Source organism: Orcinus orca, chromosome 15, assembly GCF_937001465.1.
Source record: "Orcinus orca chromosome 15, mOrcOrc1.1, whole genome shotgun sequence".
Taxonomy (NCBI): domain Eukaryota; kingdom Metazoa; phylum Chordata; class Mammalia; order Artiodactyla; family Delphinidae; genus Orcinus; species Orcinus orca.
Genome location: NC_064573.1, coordinates 830,667 through 844,719, shown reverse-complemented (window position 1 = coordinate 844,719; position 14,053 = coordinate 830,667). Strand labels below are relative to the sequence as shown.

Below are 14,053 nucleotides of genomic sequence, written 5' to 3'. Positions count from 1 at the left end.
ACGCGGGCCTCTCACTGTTGTGGCCTCTCCCGTTGCGGAGCACAGGCTCCGGACGTGCAGGCTCAGCGGCCATGGCTCACGGGCCCAGCCGCTCCACGGCATGTGGGATCTTCCCGGACCGGGGCACGAACCCGCGTCCCCTGCATCGGCAGGCGGACTCTCAACCACTGCGCCACCAGGGAAGCCCCATAGCCAGTCTTTTTATGCTAAGAGTATAAATGCTCCAAGCGTCACCAATCTGACTTAGAGTTCTAACGAGATTAGGCTCTAACGAGCCTAAATAAAATTAACCTTCTAACAAGATCCTGGATGTAAACATTTGTTCTCTGCTGTGTCTCCAGGGCCTAAACCTGGACACAGTGTCTGTTCCGTAATTGGTGAATGAACGAGGGAGGGAATGAATCAGTTAAACAAAGAGGCAACATTTCCTTCCTCTTCCTAAAACCACATAGTTCTCATTCCTTACAGAAAAGGATGTATTTGTAACGATGTTTGGGTCACGTTCTGCTTTGAGCTATTGAGCTTTACTCATGGTGAGTGCAGTCACTTCTGGTTTTCTGGTGCTGCCAGTTAGAGGGGAAACATGTACTCATCCCTCTCCTAACCCTACAGATGACTATTTGTCCTGAATGCTCTGTGGCCTCTTACGAAAAACCACCTGAGCCTGAGCCCTGGGGTCAGGACTTAGGTGACGCGTGGTCAGCTGAGCCGCCTGTGTGTTCCTGAAATAGTTCGGTCTTGTAGCTGTGAGTTCAGTTACCAAGTCACAGTGTTATATTCGTGATAAATTAAACTGCTCACTACAGAGACACCTGAGTTATAGTTGTACTGACTGTCAAGATACAAGTAGGTGATGTACAGTCATTCCTAAAAGCCCTTGAAACCATTAGACGTTGAACTATTAGGACTACGTCACTATTTTCATTTTCTGTTGAATAGTCTGAAAATGGTTTTAGCTTTTGAAATGTGTATTTGTATCCTTGTATAATTTTAAAAATAATAGTGATAAGGAAAGGAAATGCAGGGTATAGAAATTAAAAACGAAGAAATAAAAATATCTGTTTGCAGATGCCAGAATTGTCTATGTAGAAAATCCCAAATAATCCACAAAAAAACCCTCCTAGACTAGTAAGTTTAGTAAGGTTGCAGGATACAAGGAAAAAATATTTTTAATTATTTCTAATTCTGTATAGTAGCAATGAACAATTGAGACCTGAAAACAATTTTAAACACTGTTTATAACAGCATAAAAAAGTGAAATACTTTGGTATAACTAACAAAATATGTGCAGGATCTCCATGCTGAAAATTGTAAAACTGGCTGAAAGAAATCCTAGGAAGGAATAAATGAATGTTCGTGGATTGGAAGTATCAGTGTTGTTGAATATTGACAACTGATTCTAAAGTTTATATGGAAAAGCAGAGGAGCTAGAATTACCAAAACAAATTTGAAAAAGAAGAACAAAGTTGGGAGACTCCCAGTACCTGGTTTTTATCACTGGCAAAGGATAGACACACAGGTTAGTGGGGTAGAACAGAGAGCCCAGAACTACAGCCACGCATGTCAGCCGGTCTTTGACCAATGTGAAGGGAAATCCAGTGGAGGACGGTCGTCTTCTCAACAGACGGTGTCAGGAGAGCTGGTCACCCTCGGTCCACACCTCAGGTCTTACACAGGAATTCACTCACAGTGGGTCATAGACCTAAATGTAAAATGTAAAACTATAGACCTTCTAGGAGAAAGTGCAGAAGGAAATGTGCATGACCTTGCGTTAGGCAAAGAGCTTTCAGATATGAGGTCATAAAGGAAAAAATGGATAAATTGGACTTTATCATAATTACAGACTTTTTTTCTGTGAATGACACTGTTAAGAAAATGGAAGACAAACCACAGACTGGTAGAAAATATTTGCAAATTACACTTTTGATAAAGGACTTGTATCCAGAATATATAAAGAGCTCTCAAAACTCAAAAAGAAAACAACCCAAGTTTTTAAATGGGCAAAAGACCTGAATTGACACCACACCAAAGATGATGATGTACAGACGGCAACTAATCGCTTTTATGAAAAAACGCTCAACGTCATTTTTCATTGGGGAATTGCAAATTAAAATCAGATACCACCGCAATCTGTTAGAATGGCAAAAATGTAAAACCGACACCAGCAAATGCTGGCAGGGATGCTCAGCCCTGCTGGTGGGAATGCAGGCTGGTGCAGCTGCCCTGGAAGACAGCTTGGCGGTTTCCCGTAAAGGTAAACATACACTTATCACGTGACTCAGCAATCCTACTCCTAGGTGTTTACTCAAGAGAAATGAAGAGGTACGTTCACACAAAATCACGTGCAGAAAAGTTGATGGTGGCTTTGTCGTAATTACCAAAAACGGAAACGACCGGCTGCCCTTTCCCCCGTGAGGGTGCAGCCGCACAGTGGGATCGTGTCCGTGACGGGAGAAAACCCGTCCGTTCAGCAACGCAGACGACTCTCAGATGCATTTTGCTGCACAGAAGAAGCCAGGCTCCAAAGTGAGTGTGGCCCCAGTGATCTGCCGCTCCGGGAAATGCGCCGCTTTAGGGACACAGGACAGGTGGGCGGCCGCCCGAGGTTTGGGGTGGGAGGGCATGACTGGAAGGGGGCAGCGCGGCAGCTTTGGGGTTAGGGACTCTTCTGTCGCACTGTGGTGGGTGGAGACTGGACCTCTGCCAGCACAGAACCGTCCACCCAGGAGCTGGCATGTAGACTGGGACAAAGGGCTCCAACCGCAGGACACATGAGCCACAGAACCACAGCGGGGGTTGCTGCCCTAAGAAGCCTCGGGGAGGGCGTCCATGAGTGCCTGCGGAGGGGGCTGGAGACGGACAGAGCCGCCGCCGGAGACGGGGCTCCCGCCACGGGACGCGGCGTCGCAGGGCCCCTGCACTCGGCAAGTCGGCGGCGGCATGTCTGCTGCAGGTACAGAGGCAGGAAGGGGGCTGGTGCAGGTACAGACAGAGGCAGGAAGGAGGACCTGTGTGCACGCATGCCAGGGTCTGTCCCTGAGCGTGGCTGTTTTCTTCCTTTAAAAAACAATATTGCTTGGGGCTTCCCTGGTGGCGCAGTGGTTGGGAGTCCGCCTGCCGATTCAGGGGACGCGCGTTCGTGCCCCAGTCCAGCACGATCCCACATGCCGCGGAGCAGCTGGGCCCATGAGTCGTGGCCGCTGAGCCTGCGCGTCCGGAGCCTGTGCTCCGCAGCGGGAGAGGCCACAATGGTGAGAGGCCTGCGTACCACAAAAAAAAAAAAAAAAAAAAAAAAAAGTGCCTTTTAACAAATGATGACACGTTTGAAGGTTGCTCTCCACTCAAACGCAGTGAGGCCTCGGGCTCAGCCAGGACGTTCTCAGGTGGCCCCTCGGGACCAAGCTGCTGCAACCGTCTCTTTCAAAGGTGTCCGTGGACGCCGGGTGGACGGGATTCAGCCTCTGGGTGTCCTTGTGCTGGCGCCTGCCCCCGTCCTATGTACGGTTTGTTCTTCCCTCGTGCCATTTAGCATCATGTGCCGCCTCTTCCTCGCGGGGATGCCCCGCACCCCAGCAGAGCCTTGGTCTCCTCCGTCAGGCCTGGCTGCAGCGCGGCCTTCGGGAAGTCTCCAGCTGCGGTGCTTCTCCATCCATAAACGGAAACGACGTCTGTGGGCTGTGCCGGCGGGCGGGAGACGCGGGGGACGAGCGTGAGGGTCTGGAGTCCCGCGCCGCGGCCTCGCCGGGCTTCGTCCCGACACCCTCATCACAGGTCTCGGGGACGGCGCTGCCTCGGCCAGCCCTTGGCGGGAATGGGCTGGGCGGCGACTTGTGGCCCCCCCTCCTTCTCGGATAGAAGCGTCTTCGGGAGTGTGGTCGGACGGACGCAGGCTGAGTGTTCAAGGTGAAGGTTGCTGTGCCAGAAACCCTTGTTTGTGCTGGGCTTGTTGATATGGCATCTTTTCCAGAAAGGACCTCAGGGCCTAAATTCTGACTTCAGGTGTGATAGACCGTCCTTTGTCACCTAAGGAAACTAAGAAGTAGATATAGGAAGATTCGTTCCCAAGAAGTAAAGAAGAAATAAAGGGAAATTGTTTTTACTATGCAGAATAGTGCGTCTCAATGTTTGTTTTATACACGTCGACTCCTGGGTCACTAGGAAGCCCGGGAATGGAGAGCCGTGGCTTAAGGTCACCAGAGGTCAAACAGGAGACCGCTCACCCCTTTACCATAAGCTGAGCGGGGCGGGCAGCCCGGGTGCGCGGGAGGAGGACGGTGGCTGGATCGGTATGTGGGTTGGGCTGGGGGCCTGGGGTCTTGACAAGTCACCCACACACAGCTACTTAAAAACGTGTGTTCTGCTCTGTTAACTAAACTGCCCCACTGTCTACCCTAGGGAAGATCCTTATCCTGTAAGACCTTCCTCGTCTGGGTTTTAATCAGTATTTACCAAGGTAAGACGGACCCGCCTTCTCCTGCACTGAAGCTTTTTTGTTTTCTATGGGCAATATTGTTTTCACCTCCCAGTTAAGTTCCAAAAGCTTAACATTTCATCAGCAGTTGAATATTGCTTTCAGTTTATCTTGTGAATCGATACCCCAGCAGCTGGTCCCGCAGGCCTCTTCACAACGCAGCGGGGGTTGGCGTTTTTACTGGTGCAGGTCACCTAAAAACTGACCTGTTTTTAAATAAAAGACAATCCAGAAAAATTTAATCAGCACTTACCACGCTGCCTATGCCCCGCAATGGCTTGCTTTCTTGGCATGATAGCCGGACTTCGAGAAATATGAATTAGGAAGTCCGCAGTCACCAGCTGCCCCCGCTTGGTGTCCCAGACAAACGGGAGCCTGTGGGAGTGGCTAGCAGGCGGCCCCGGAAGGCGGCAGCCAGCGCGCTGCTGCTAACCGGCGCGCAGGCACGGCTCCCCCCCACACTGCCAGAATCCACGTCTCACTTTGTCCCCGGTCCAGAGTTTACACGGATCACTGGGTGCGGGTGTGCACAGCCCGTGTCTGTCAGTGTCAGCGGCTCTCGCCCCTCATACAGTAACGGAGCGGCCGACCCGAGTAGGAAGGTGGTCGTGTCCAAAGCCACACCGCCCACCCCGGCTGTTTTCCAGGCGGCATCCTCATGTTTGGGGCCCTGGTGCTTTTCGAGTCCGAGTTTGTGCACGTGGTGGCCATCTCCTTCACGGCCCTCGTCCTCACGGAGCTTCTGATGGTGGCCCTGACCGTCCGGACGTGGCACTGGCTGATGGCGGTCGCCGAACTGCTCAGCCTTGGCTGCTACGTGGCCTCGCTCGCTTTTCTAAATCAATATTTTGGTAAGTTGCTTTAGACTTCTTTTCTGAATAGCTGTCTCTTACTGGTTTTTAAACGTTTTCTTTGTTGCTTCTAATACGTTATCTTCGATTGCAGATCGTAATAAAACCCACATCAGACAGCTTCACAACACAGAGCTTATTTCTGTGGAAAGATTAAACCCCTTGCAACAATACGTGAAGTCGTGCCGAGTTCTCCCCACAAGAGCTGTATTGTTTGTCCCTTTTCCTGACGGAGGCCGCTGAGGCTGCAGGGAAGAGGGCTTCCAGGATGGGGCCTGGCGCCGCCCGCCCTCCTTCCCCGGAGCCATGGGGCCCAGCTGCCTCGGTCCCGAGCGGCGTCAGAACCTGCAGGCGGCACGTGGCCCGGGTCGCTGCGCCCCTGCCCCCTTCTCGCCCGCCCCCGTTACCAGCAGGGCCCTGAGGAGGGGGGCTGCTTGCTGGGTGTGAGCGCTGGCTGGAGTGGGAGGGAGGGCGGGTCTGGGGGGGGAGGGGGGGTCACCCAACGTGGCCCTGGGGGAGGGTTGAGCCGCTCTGGGTGCGTTCGCACGGCCGTCCCCAGTCCCTCTCCAAGACTCCCGCTTCCCGTCCACGGCCGGCGCTCTGATCTCGCCTCACCTGACGCGCCTCATCAAACCCAGCTCTTCACTCGCCACCGTCGGAAAACTCATCTAAGGCAGAGCCCTGACCCTTGAAGTCACAAGTCGGCATCTACTTCCTGTTCCTAACACCAGCGACTTGGGACGAGCAGACTTCACTGGGATGAAAGATGAGAGCCTCATATTTCTGTGAAGTGGAGGAGAGCAACGGACCACAAAGTTATTTTTGGTGAAAAGTGATGGTAACATCACTTTTCGCGTATTGTGAAAATATCTCCATCCTTCACAGCAGAGCTATAAATTACAAAATGAATGTTTAGGCAAGTTTCAACAGCGGGAGTTTATGAATTGTGTGCCCCTTCCATAACTTTAACGTATTATAGATGGTAGAGAAGTAAAAAGAATTCCATCATAAAAGCAGAAGTTGGGTGAATTCACATCCAAGTATCTACTCAATGGTGAGTACGTACATAGGAAAACTATTACAGATTCGTGTTTTTGCATTAAAAGAAACATTCACCAAAAAAATAGCCATGGCACATAAGAAGTGGTTATTTTCAAATTACAATATCTTGGTTACTTTGTTTTGAGAATGGACGTTTGCTTTCCTGTGTGAACGCGAGTTGACACTCTTGGACGGAGCGGTGTTGGCTTCTTCTCGGGCGTTTCCTGGGCCCGCAGCTCCTTCTCCCAGCCTGTGTGCACAGAGCACAAAACAGAAGCTACAGCTGGGACACCAGCAGCAGGGCCGCCCGGGGCCCCGTGTGAAGCAGACACAGGCAGGGTGTCTCGTGCAGCCTTCTCCGGTCGTTGACGCTACCACGTCCTTCAAGACTGCAGAAACTTAGCAGAACGCCGTCACTCCAGAGGCTCGACTGATAAAGAGCCCCGCCTCCCCTCTTCGTGGCGTTTGCTGTGGGCTCCTCCCACCTGGCGACAGCGCGGGAGGCCCTGGGCCCCGTCGGGGTTCTGCGGCTCATAAGAGGGGACGGTGCTGGGTGTCCTGCGTCCGCCGATGAGCACCCGAGTCCGTCAGGCGACCGTGCGTCGTCCCCGCAACATTTTGCCGTGAATGTTTAGTGATTGGACCCCTGGAAAACACTTCCCGGGTTTTCTACAATGTGCTTAAACACAGCCTGGGACCCCGTGTGCCCTGCATGCAGACCCGGGGTTTCCCTGCCCTTTTCTGGGCCTCAGCGGCCATGCGCCTACCAGGCTGCTTCGTCCCACTTCCGACGACAGTCTCCAGGGATGGCTGTCCTAGGATCGGCCGCCCGTCGGGCTCTCACACGGCTCTTCACCCGCAAGGATTAGAACAGCCGTTAACCCTGGGGACACCACCCTGTGGTGGCAGGACGGAGGGGCACGGGAGGTGGGCTCACGGGGACAGCTCTGCCAGCAGCCTCAAGGCCCCGACGCCCAGGGTCGCCTGTCCTCAGGACGACGCAGATGAGCCCGGACGGTCTGAGCCGGCCCCAGGCTGCCTCTGGACCGAGCCCGCGGGCCGTGCAGCACCGGCCCTGCGCAGCTGGGGCTTTGCGCCTCCTGTTAGAGGAGCCCCTGCCCGTGGTGTGCAGGGAAAGCAGTGCTGTAACCCAGACCCCGAGGCTCCACGAGCCCCGCCCCTGGGCGCCCTGGGTGCCTCTGACACCCGTTCCCGGATTTCTCTCCCACAGATGTTCCTTTCATCATGACCGTGACCTTCGTGTGGAAAGTGTCCGCGATCACGGTGGTCAGCTGTCTTCCTCTCTACGTCCTGAAGTACTTGAAGCGGAAGCTGTCCCCTCCCAGCTACTCCAAGCTCTCCTCCTAGGGCCACGCACCTGCCACGGAAGGTTCCGGCACCTTCGGGCCCGTTTCCGTGATGCAGGGTGCGCGGCGGCGGCTGCCGAGAGAGGGCGTGAGGCAGGAAGGGCCCGGGAGGGGGCCAGGGTGGGGCTCCGCAGACAGTCGTGCCGCGGCCGGATTTCCTTTCCTTCCCTTTTTATTGTTTCTCCAAGTTTAATTTCCATGTCGAACCAGCTTGACTTTATGTTGAAAATGCGGCCTAACGATTTCACTGCTCCTGTAAAGCATCCATCTTTGTCTGCTGTTCTGAGAACTGAAATGAAAGGCCGCTTAATGTTCTGCAGTTTCCTAACATTCAAATTCTTTCTTTGATGTTACAATATGGAAAGCCTCCCCGCTTAACCAGAATAAAGTCTCGATGCTGTAAAGGCCCGTGTCTGTGCCGCTCCCTCCCCGCCTGCCCCTCCCGCGGGCCACGCTGGTCCCGGCGGCGCCCACGGCAGCCACGTGGCGCAGGGCGGGGCATTTGCCCGTAAGTCCACGGCAGCAACTCAGGTACGTCCCGAGGCTCTGCTGTTAGTCAAGCCCGTTTCTGAGTTCCCATCCTTTCGACATTTGTGAAATCACACAACTGCACACCTCGTTAGCGCCTGGCTCCGGCCGCCTGGGCCCCCCCGGCTGTGGGCGCAGCGCCTCACTGATGCTGGGCTGGAAAAACGCTTCCCTGAACAACCGAGTTCTTTTGTTCAAGGGGCACTTCTGGGCGGGCAGCGGCTCCACCGCTGGGAGCTGCCCGGGGTCTGAGCGGTGTGCCGGGACCCTCGGTGTGCCCGAGGCCCCCAGGGCTGGGTCCCAGAGGAGGAGGGCTGATGCCCAGAGCTGCTCAGACTGTCCCACCAGCACCTCCCAGGTGGCCGGTCCTCCCCTGCCCACCGGGCGTCGCTGTTTCAGCTCCTCGCAGAGCTGCGGGTTTGCAGGGATCTGGGGCCAAGGGAGGAGCTTGTGCTCAGGACCCAAGGGGGACCTGGGGGAGGCCGGAGGGGCTGAAAGGGGACAGGCGAGGCGGGCTCATGGGCTGTGCCAGCCACGTGCCCTGAGAAATCCTGGACGTCTCACCAGGGGTTGGGCGCTCACCCACGAGGCCTGACGGGGGCAGGTGGACGGGCTCCCTGCCTTGGAGGGGCCAGGAGGGGGCGCCTGGGGGTGGAAGGGGCTGGAAGGCCCTCGTGCAGAGTGAGCACGGCCGCGGCCGGCCGTGAGGGAAGGGGTGACAGGACGCAGGCGACCAGGAGGCAGGGGCTGTTTGCAGGCCGGTAGGTGCGCCCTTCAGAGGATGTGAAGCCGACGCAGCGGCGGGCGGGCGGGCGTTCTCCCTGAGAGCCCAGGTCCGGTCTGTAGTTTGTACCTGCGTGTGGGGACCGCTGGTGACGGAGGGAGGGCACGGTGGGTGTGAGGAGGGCCCAGTCTCCACCACCGTGTCCCCAAGAGCCTAGACGCCACTGGCCCCCATTACTGTGTGACGTAGACGGATGGGGGGGGGTCAGATGGACAAGTGGAGGAAGGGTGGGCAGGTGGATGACGAGTGGAGGGGCGAGTGGAGGGATGAGGGGGTGGGTGGGGGGTGAACGGCTCTTCCGCAGCCCCTGGAGGCGGCCCCGTCCTATTCCAGACTCGTGACCGTCATCAGTGTCTCTGAGTCAGGGCTGCTCTGTGTCCGCCGAGCCTGTGAACTCGCCCGGTGGCGCCCCGGGGGACGGGGGTGTGGGCTGCGGAAGTGGCCTCTGCTCCTTCCAGCTGGGACGGCCTGCGTCGCCTGCCCGGGCCCTGCTGGGCCTCCTGCTGTGGGAGGGCTCAGGGACCCCCCCACCAAGGAGTGCACCCCCCGCCCCGTGGGAGGGTGGCCGGAGCTCCCTGCACCTCAAGCCCGTCCCCTGAGCCACGTGGGTGCAGGCGTGTCCCCACGTCCTGTCCGGGGGTCCCTGGGAGCCCTCCTGCTGGGCCCCCTCCCTCGCTCCACCAAGAGGCCCTGGAAAGGCCCCTGTGCTCTGCGGACCAGGGACTGGGTCAGGGCTTGCTGTCTTGTCACCCCGTCCCACCAGAACCCCAGATGGCCCAAGGGCAGGACCTCGAACAGAGCTGGGGCCCCTCCACCCCCTCAGGCTCTGAGTACCCCAGAACGCGCGAGAGGCCCAGCCCGGGCCCTGGGAAGGGGTCACCCGCTCGAACCCAGCATCATCCCCCTGGACGCGGCCTCGGTCTGTCCACTCGGCCTACCAGGCCACGCCTTGGGGGGGGAGGTCACTGCCCCGGTGACTCAGTGCCCTGGCGCCCCCGGCCTTGACCCATCCCAGGACAGCGCCGGACAGACAATGAGGGATGCGGAGACTGAGGCTTGCGGAGGTTTAAGGGATTCCCCACCTGGCCCATGGCAGCATCCCCACCCCGTGCAGGTAAGGGCTGGGCGGGGACTCCGGGGCTCTCGGGCACAGGGTCAGGCTGTGTTCCCCTGCAGCCACCGCGACCACACCCCCGCTTCCTGCACACGGGCCGCCTGGGGACACCGTGGCCAGAGGACGGGCCTGGCGTGTCCTCGATCCCAGACACGCCTCGGCCTCGGGGAGGGGGAGGGTCCTTCACTGCCACTTGGTCCCCCGGCCAGGTCCCCACAGTCAGGCCAGCAGCCCCAAGCCCCTCAACACAGCCCAGCCCCTCGCTCAGGAAACAATCCTGTGTCCCCCAAACAGGCGGGACCCTGGGGTGCTGCTGGGCGGGTCCACACCTGGACGGGACCTTCCTGCATGTTCTCTCCTGAAAGCTCTTTATCTTGGAATGATTTAGACTCGGGAAGCTGGCTGTCCATGCGAGGAGGACCGTGCTGGGCTCCCCGACTTCCCAGTAAATCCTGGTCTGAGCCCTCCGGTCGGGAAGGTTCCTCGTGGCCCTCTCTCCCAGCCGTGGGGAGCTGGGCGGGGAGCCCGCGCCCCGAGCTTCTGGGCAGGGCTGGGACGGGCCCGGGGCACGGCGGGCAGGTCGTATCGGTTTGTGTCCTCAGGAAGGGGGTGCGGTGGCTGCTCCCCTGCGATCCCGCAGTCGCCGGGCACTTTGGGGCCCAGCGGGCCCTGCTCAGCCGAGCTCCGGCCGCCTGGCTGGGCTCCGATAAACAGGAAACGCCTCGGCCACCGCGCCCTGGGGAGCAGCTGTAATTCCGGGAGATTCCAGCAGGCGACGCTGGAAGCTAAGAAATGCCGCCCACGGCCCGCAGGGTCCAGGCTGATGCCTGGGCTCTTAGGCTCCGGGCGTCTCCTTGGGCTGGAACAGCCGAGCCCAGAAAGTGTGATTCCCTGAGGGGCCGGGGTTCGTCGCCTTGAAGAACCTGCCTTCACCCGGGCGTTTGTGTCCGCGCGGCGTCCACTCTGCCTGCGTGGGGCCCGGAGTACCTCCTCATAGTAAAGCCCAGGCGGCACCTCCCTCCGTCCTCCCGGGAAGACCCCGCCAGCGGCCCCGCGGCTCCTGCCCCCGTCCCAGTGGAGGGGGGCTCCCGGTGGGCCCGGAAGGCTCTGGGGCCTTGGGCCTCGGAGACGACGGCTGAGCGGAACCGCGGGGCCCAGGAGGACCGAGGTCTGAAAACAGTCCTCCCTGAGCTGCAGGATTTTCCCAATTTTTAAAACCAGAGAACAGCCCCACTCCAGCCCCGGTGCCCTTTTCCAAGGCTCTTCCCGGAACTGGCCGCCTGGGCTCCGCAGCTGCAGCCGCAGCCCGTCCCCGCGCCGCTTTCGGGGTCCCGGGGCCCTCACGGCTCAGGGAGGCCGGGAGGCCGCAGACGCCAGGCCTAGCGCGCGGCAGGGGCGCCTTGAGGGCACTTGTGGACGTGGACGGCCCCCGCCTGCCTCTCCCGTCCCCTCTGCCGGCCGCGGGGGGGCGGGAGGGACACCGTGGACGGCTCTGAGCCCCGGGGGACGGGCGTGACGTGGCTGCTACCGGGCCCCCAGGGTCGCAGGAGGCTCCGCCCACCGCGGGCCGCCCCGGGACACGTGGCAGCCGGCGCCCGCATCGGTCATCCATCTGGGCCCCTCCTCGGGCCGCCTGGAGCTCCATGTCTGTCCACCTGGCGGGGTGGCCAGTCAGTTCCGGAGACAGAGCCGGATTCGCGGCCAGAAGGCGCCGGGCTGAGGCCTGGGCAGAACTTTGGACCCTCTGGGCCGACGATCAGACACGACCTGTGCAAAGGATGAAGAAAAGGCCAGAACCGGCAGGGGAGCGGCGCGGGGGACGCCAGGCTACCACTACACAGGGCCCTGCGGGAGGGGCTCCCGGTTCCCGGGCGCGGACGGGCCCCCTCGCCCCCCGCAGCCCAGCAGAGCCCCTTCCGTGTTCACTCGACACGATGCCCTCAGCAGAGCCCGAGGGGCCGTCGTCCCAGCCGCGACCCCCAACGTCCTGGGAAGGGGCCCCCAGACAAAGCACCGCCAGCCGGGTGGAAGGACGGAGGTTCACCCCCTCGGTTCTGGAGGCCGGGAGTCGGCGTGAGACGGTGTCCAGGGCCGCCCTCCCTCCCAGGCTCAGGGGCCCCGCCTGCCTCTCCCCGCCTGGCCTGCTGCGCTCCTGGCTGTGGCCGCGGCGCTCCGCCGACCTGTGCCGGCGCCCTCAGCCCCGCCACCCCCCGCGTGTCTGTGTCCAAAGCCCCGGGTTCTCTGACGACGCCGGCCAGTGGGTGGGGCCTCGCTCCGGGACAGCCTCATCGTGACCGAGCCCATCTGCAAAGACTCCTCCCAAGTCCTGCGATCCCGGGTGACCTGCAGCGGGTGCGGGACACCTCAGCAGTGTTGACTCGGAGTGACTTGATATCATGCAAGGGGTCCAGTCTCTTCCTGACCCGAAGGTGCAGAGAAATCGCCAACCAGGCACTGAGACGGTTTTAGTCTGTGATGGAATCAGGTGCCAGGGTGCGGGCTGCGCCCTCGCGGCCACACTGTGCCGGGCACCCAGCCCTGCCACCCGACCCCGAGGAGCTGGATCTTGAGAAAAGTCAGACGCCTGCGTGGCTGAGTGGAGCCTCGGCCTTTAACCTGTTGGCTCCCGGGAGCCGCCGGGGGTTTCTGTAAAGCTGGGGGCTTCTGGGCACAACTGCAGGGGGTACCGTCCACACACAGGTGAGCTGCACTGTGGGACGTCCCCTCAGTCCTGACGTCCTCCCGTCCTGAGTGGCCCTGACTGTCGCTCTGAGGGGAGCGGGGGTCCTCTGGGCGTCTGGAGGCTGTTGCCGTGACGACGACTTTGGGTCTCGCCCCAGGACAAGGGGTGCTATCCTTCTTACTGTTTTCCTCAAACAGGAGAGGAAGGCCGCTGCGCCCCCAGACCCACAGCCCGAATGGGGCGACGTCTCCCAGCTCGGCCTGCAGCCTCCTGGCCCATGAGCCTGGGTGAGGCCCCCGCTCCAGCTGGTAAGTTCCACGCTCATCCGAAACCACAGAACAGAGGAACCAGCAAATGTCGCGTTTACCTGCCCGCCCCGGGCCCGGCCTGAGCACCTGCCCTGCGGCAGCTCCCGAGGAGGTCCTGGAGGAGGGACACCGTCGTCACCCTCCAGCCACACGTCTCACTGATGTCCTCGGGGCGGCTCCTGTTTCTCTCTAAGGATCTGTGGTTTTCAGTCCCCGAAGGTCGTGAGGCTGCGTCACTGTCACGGTGCCGAGGCCACTCGGGAAGAGCCGCCAGCTTCCTGACGGAGGTGATGGCCCACAGGCGGTGGGTGCGTCCCGCGCGGCCAGCAGCTCGAGCTCAGCGCTGCCACCTCCAGGCCCCACTTGGCGGGATGTGAGGCGCGCGCCCAGCAGACTGGGTGGGCCCCTTGGTCCAGGCGCCACCGCCCCGGTGCCGAGGACCCTGGGAGCCTGGGGGGCTCCGGGGCGAGCCTCCCACTCCCCGGCCACCCTGTGTCCTCGGCCCAGCCCGAGGTCCCACTGCCCGGCCGCCTGGAGCCCGTGCCGACGGCGGGGCTGTGAGGTCCCCAGCTGGCCGTCCCACCCCCCGCCGCCTCTGGGCGTGAAGCCTGTGGCGGGAGCCCCTCGGCAGGGGTGAGGGGCTCCCCCCGCGACCTGAGGGGGGCCACCTCCTAGCAGCAGGGCGTCCTGGGGGTGCCGGGGACCCTCCTGCCCACCGCCTGCCACCCCACGTGGGCACACCTGCAGGGCTGTGGATCCCGCCCCCCTGAAATCGCTGCAACATTCGGACTGATGCCACCCCGCCCCTCAGGAGTTCTCTCTGCCCCCGACCATCCCCCCAATTTGTGACAAAATGAGAAGAAGCTGAAATGGCAGCAAGAAGGAGGCAGGTGACCCGGGCAAGCC

At 60.0% G+C, this 14,053-nt stretch overlaps 1 protein-coding gene across 17 annotated transcripts in view; it reads left to right on the top strand.

Annotated features, from left to right (window-relative positions):
• Positions 1 to 8,134, top strand: part of ATP9B (ATPase phospholipid transporting 9B (putative)) — a 217,666-nt gene extending 209,532 nt beyond the window's left edge. For 16 of the 17 annotated variants that reach the window (XM_049698583.1, XM_049698579.1, XM_049698578.1 and 13 more), the window contains 3 exons: positions 4,396 to 4,453; positions 5,119 to 5,322; positions 7,595 to 8,134. In XM_049698583.1, the coding sequence (XP_049554540.1) occupies positions 4,396 to 4,453; positions 5,119 to 5,322; positions 7,595 to 7,731 (399 nt within the window). In that variant the 3' untranslated portion in view covers positions 7,732 to 8,134. Of the gene's footprint in view, positions 1 to 4,395; positions 4,454 to 5,118; positions 5,323 to 7,594 lie in introns of those variants that run through there. The other variant, XM_049698584.1, reaches the window with a different exon arrangement.
• The last annotated feature ends 5,919 nt before the right edge of the window (positions 8,135 to 14,053 follow it).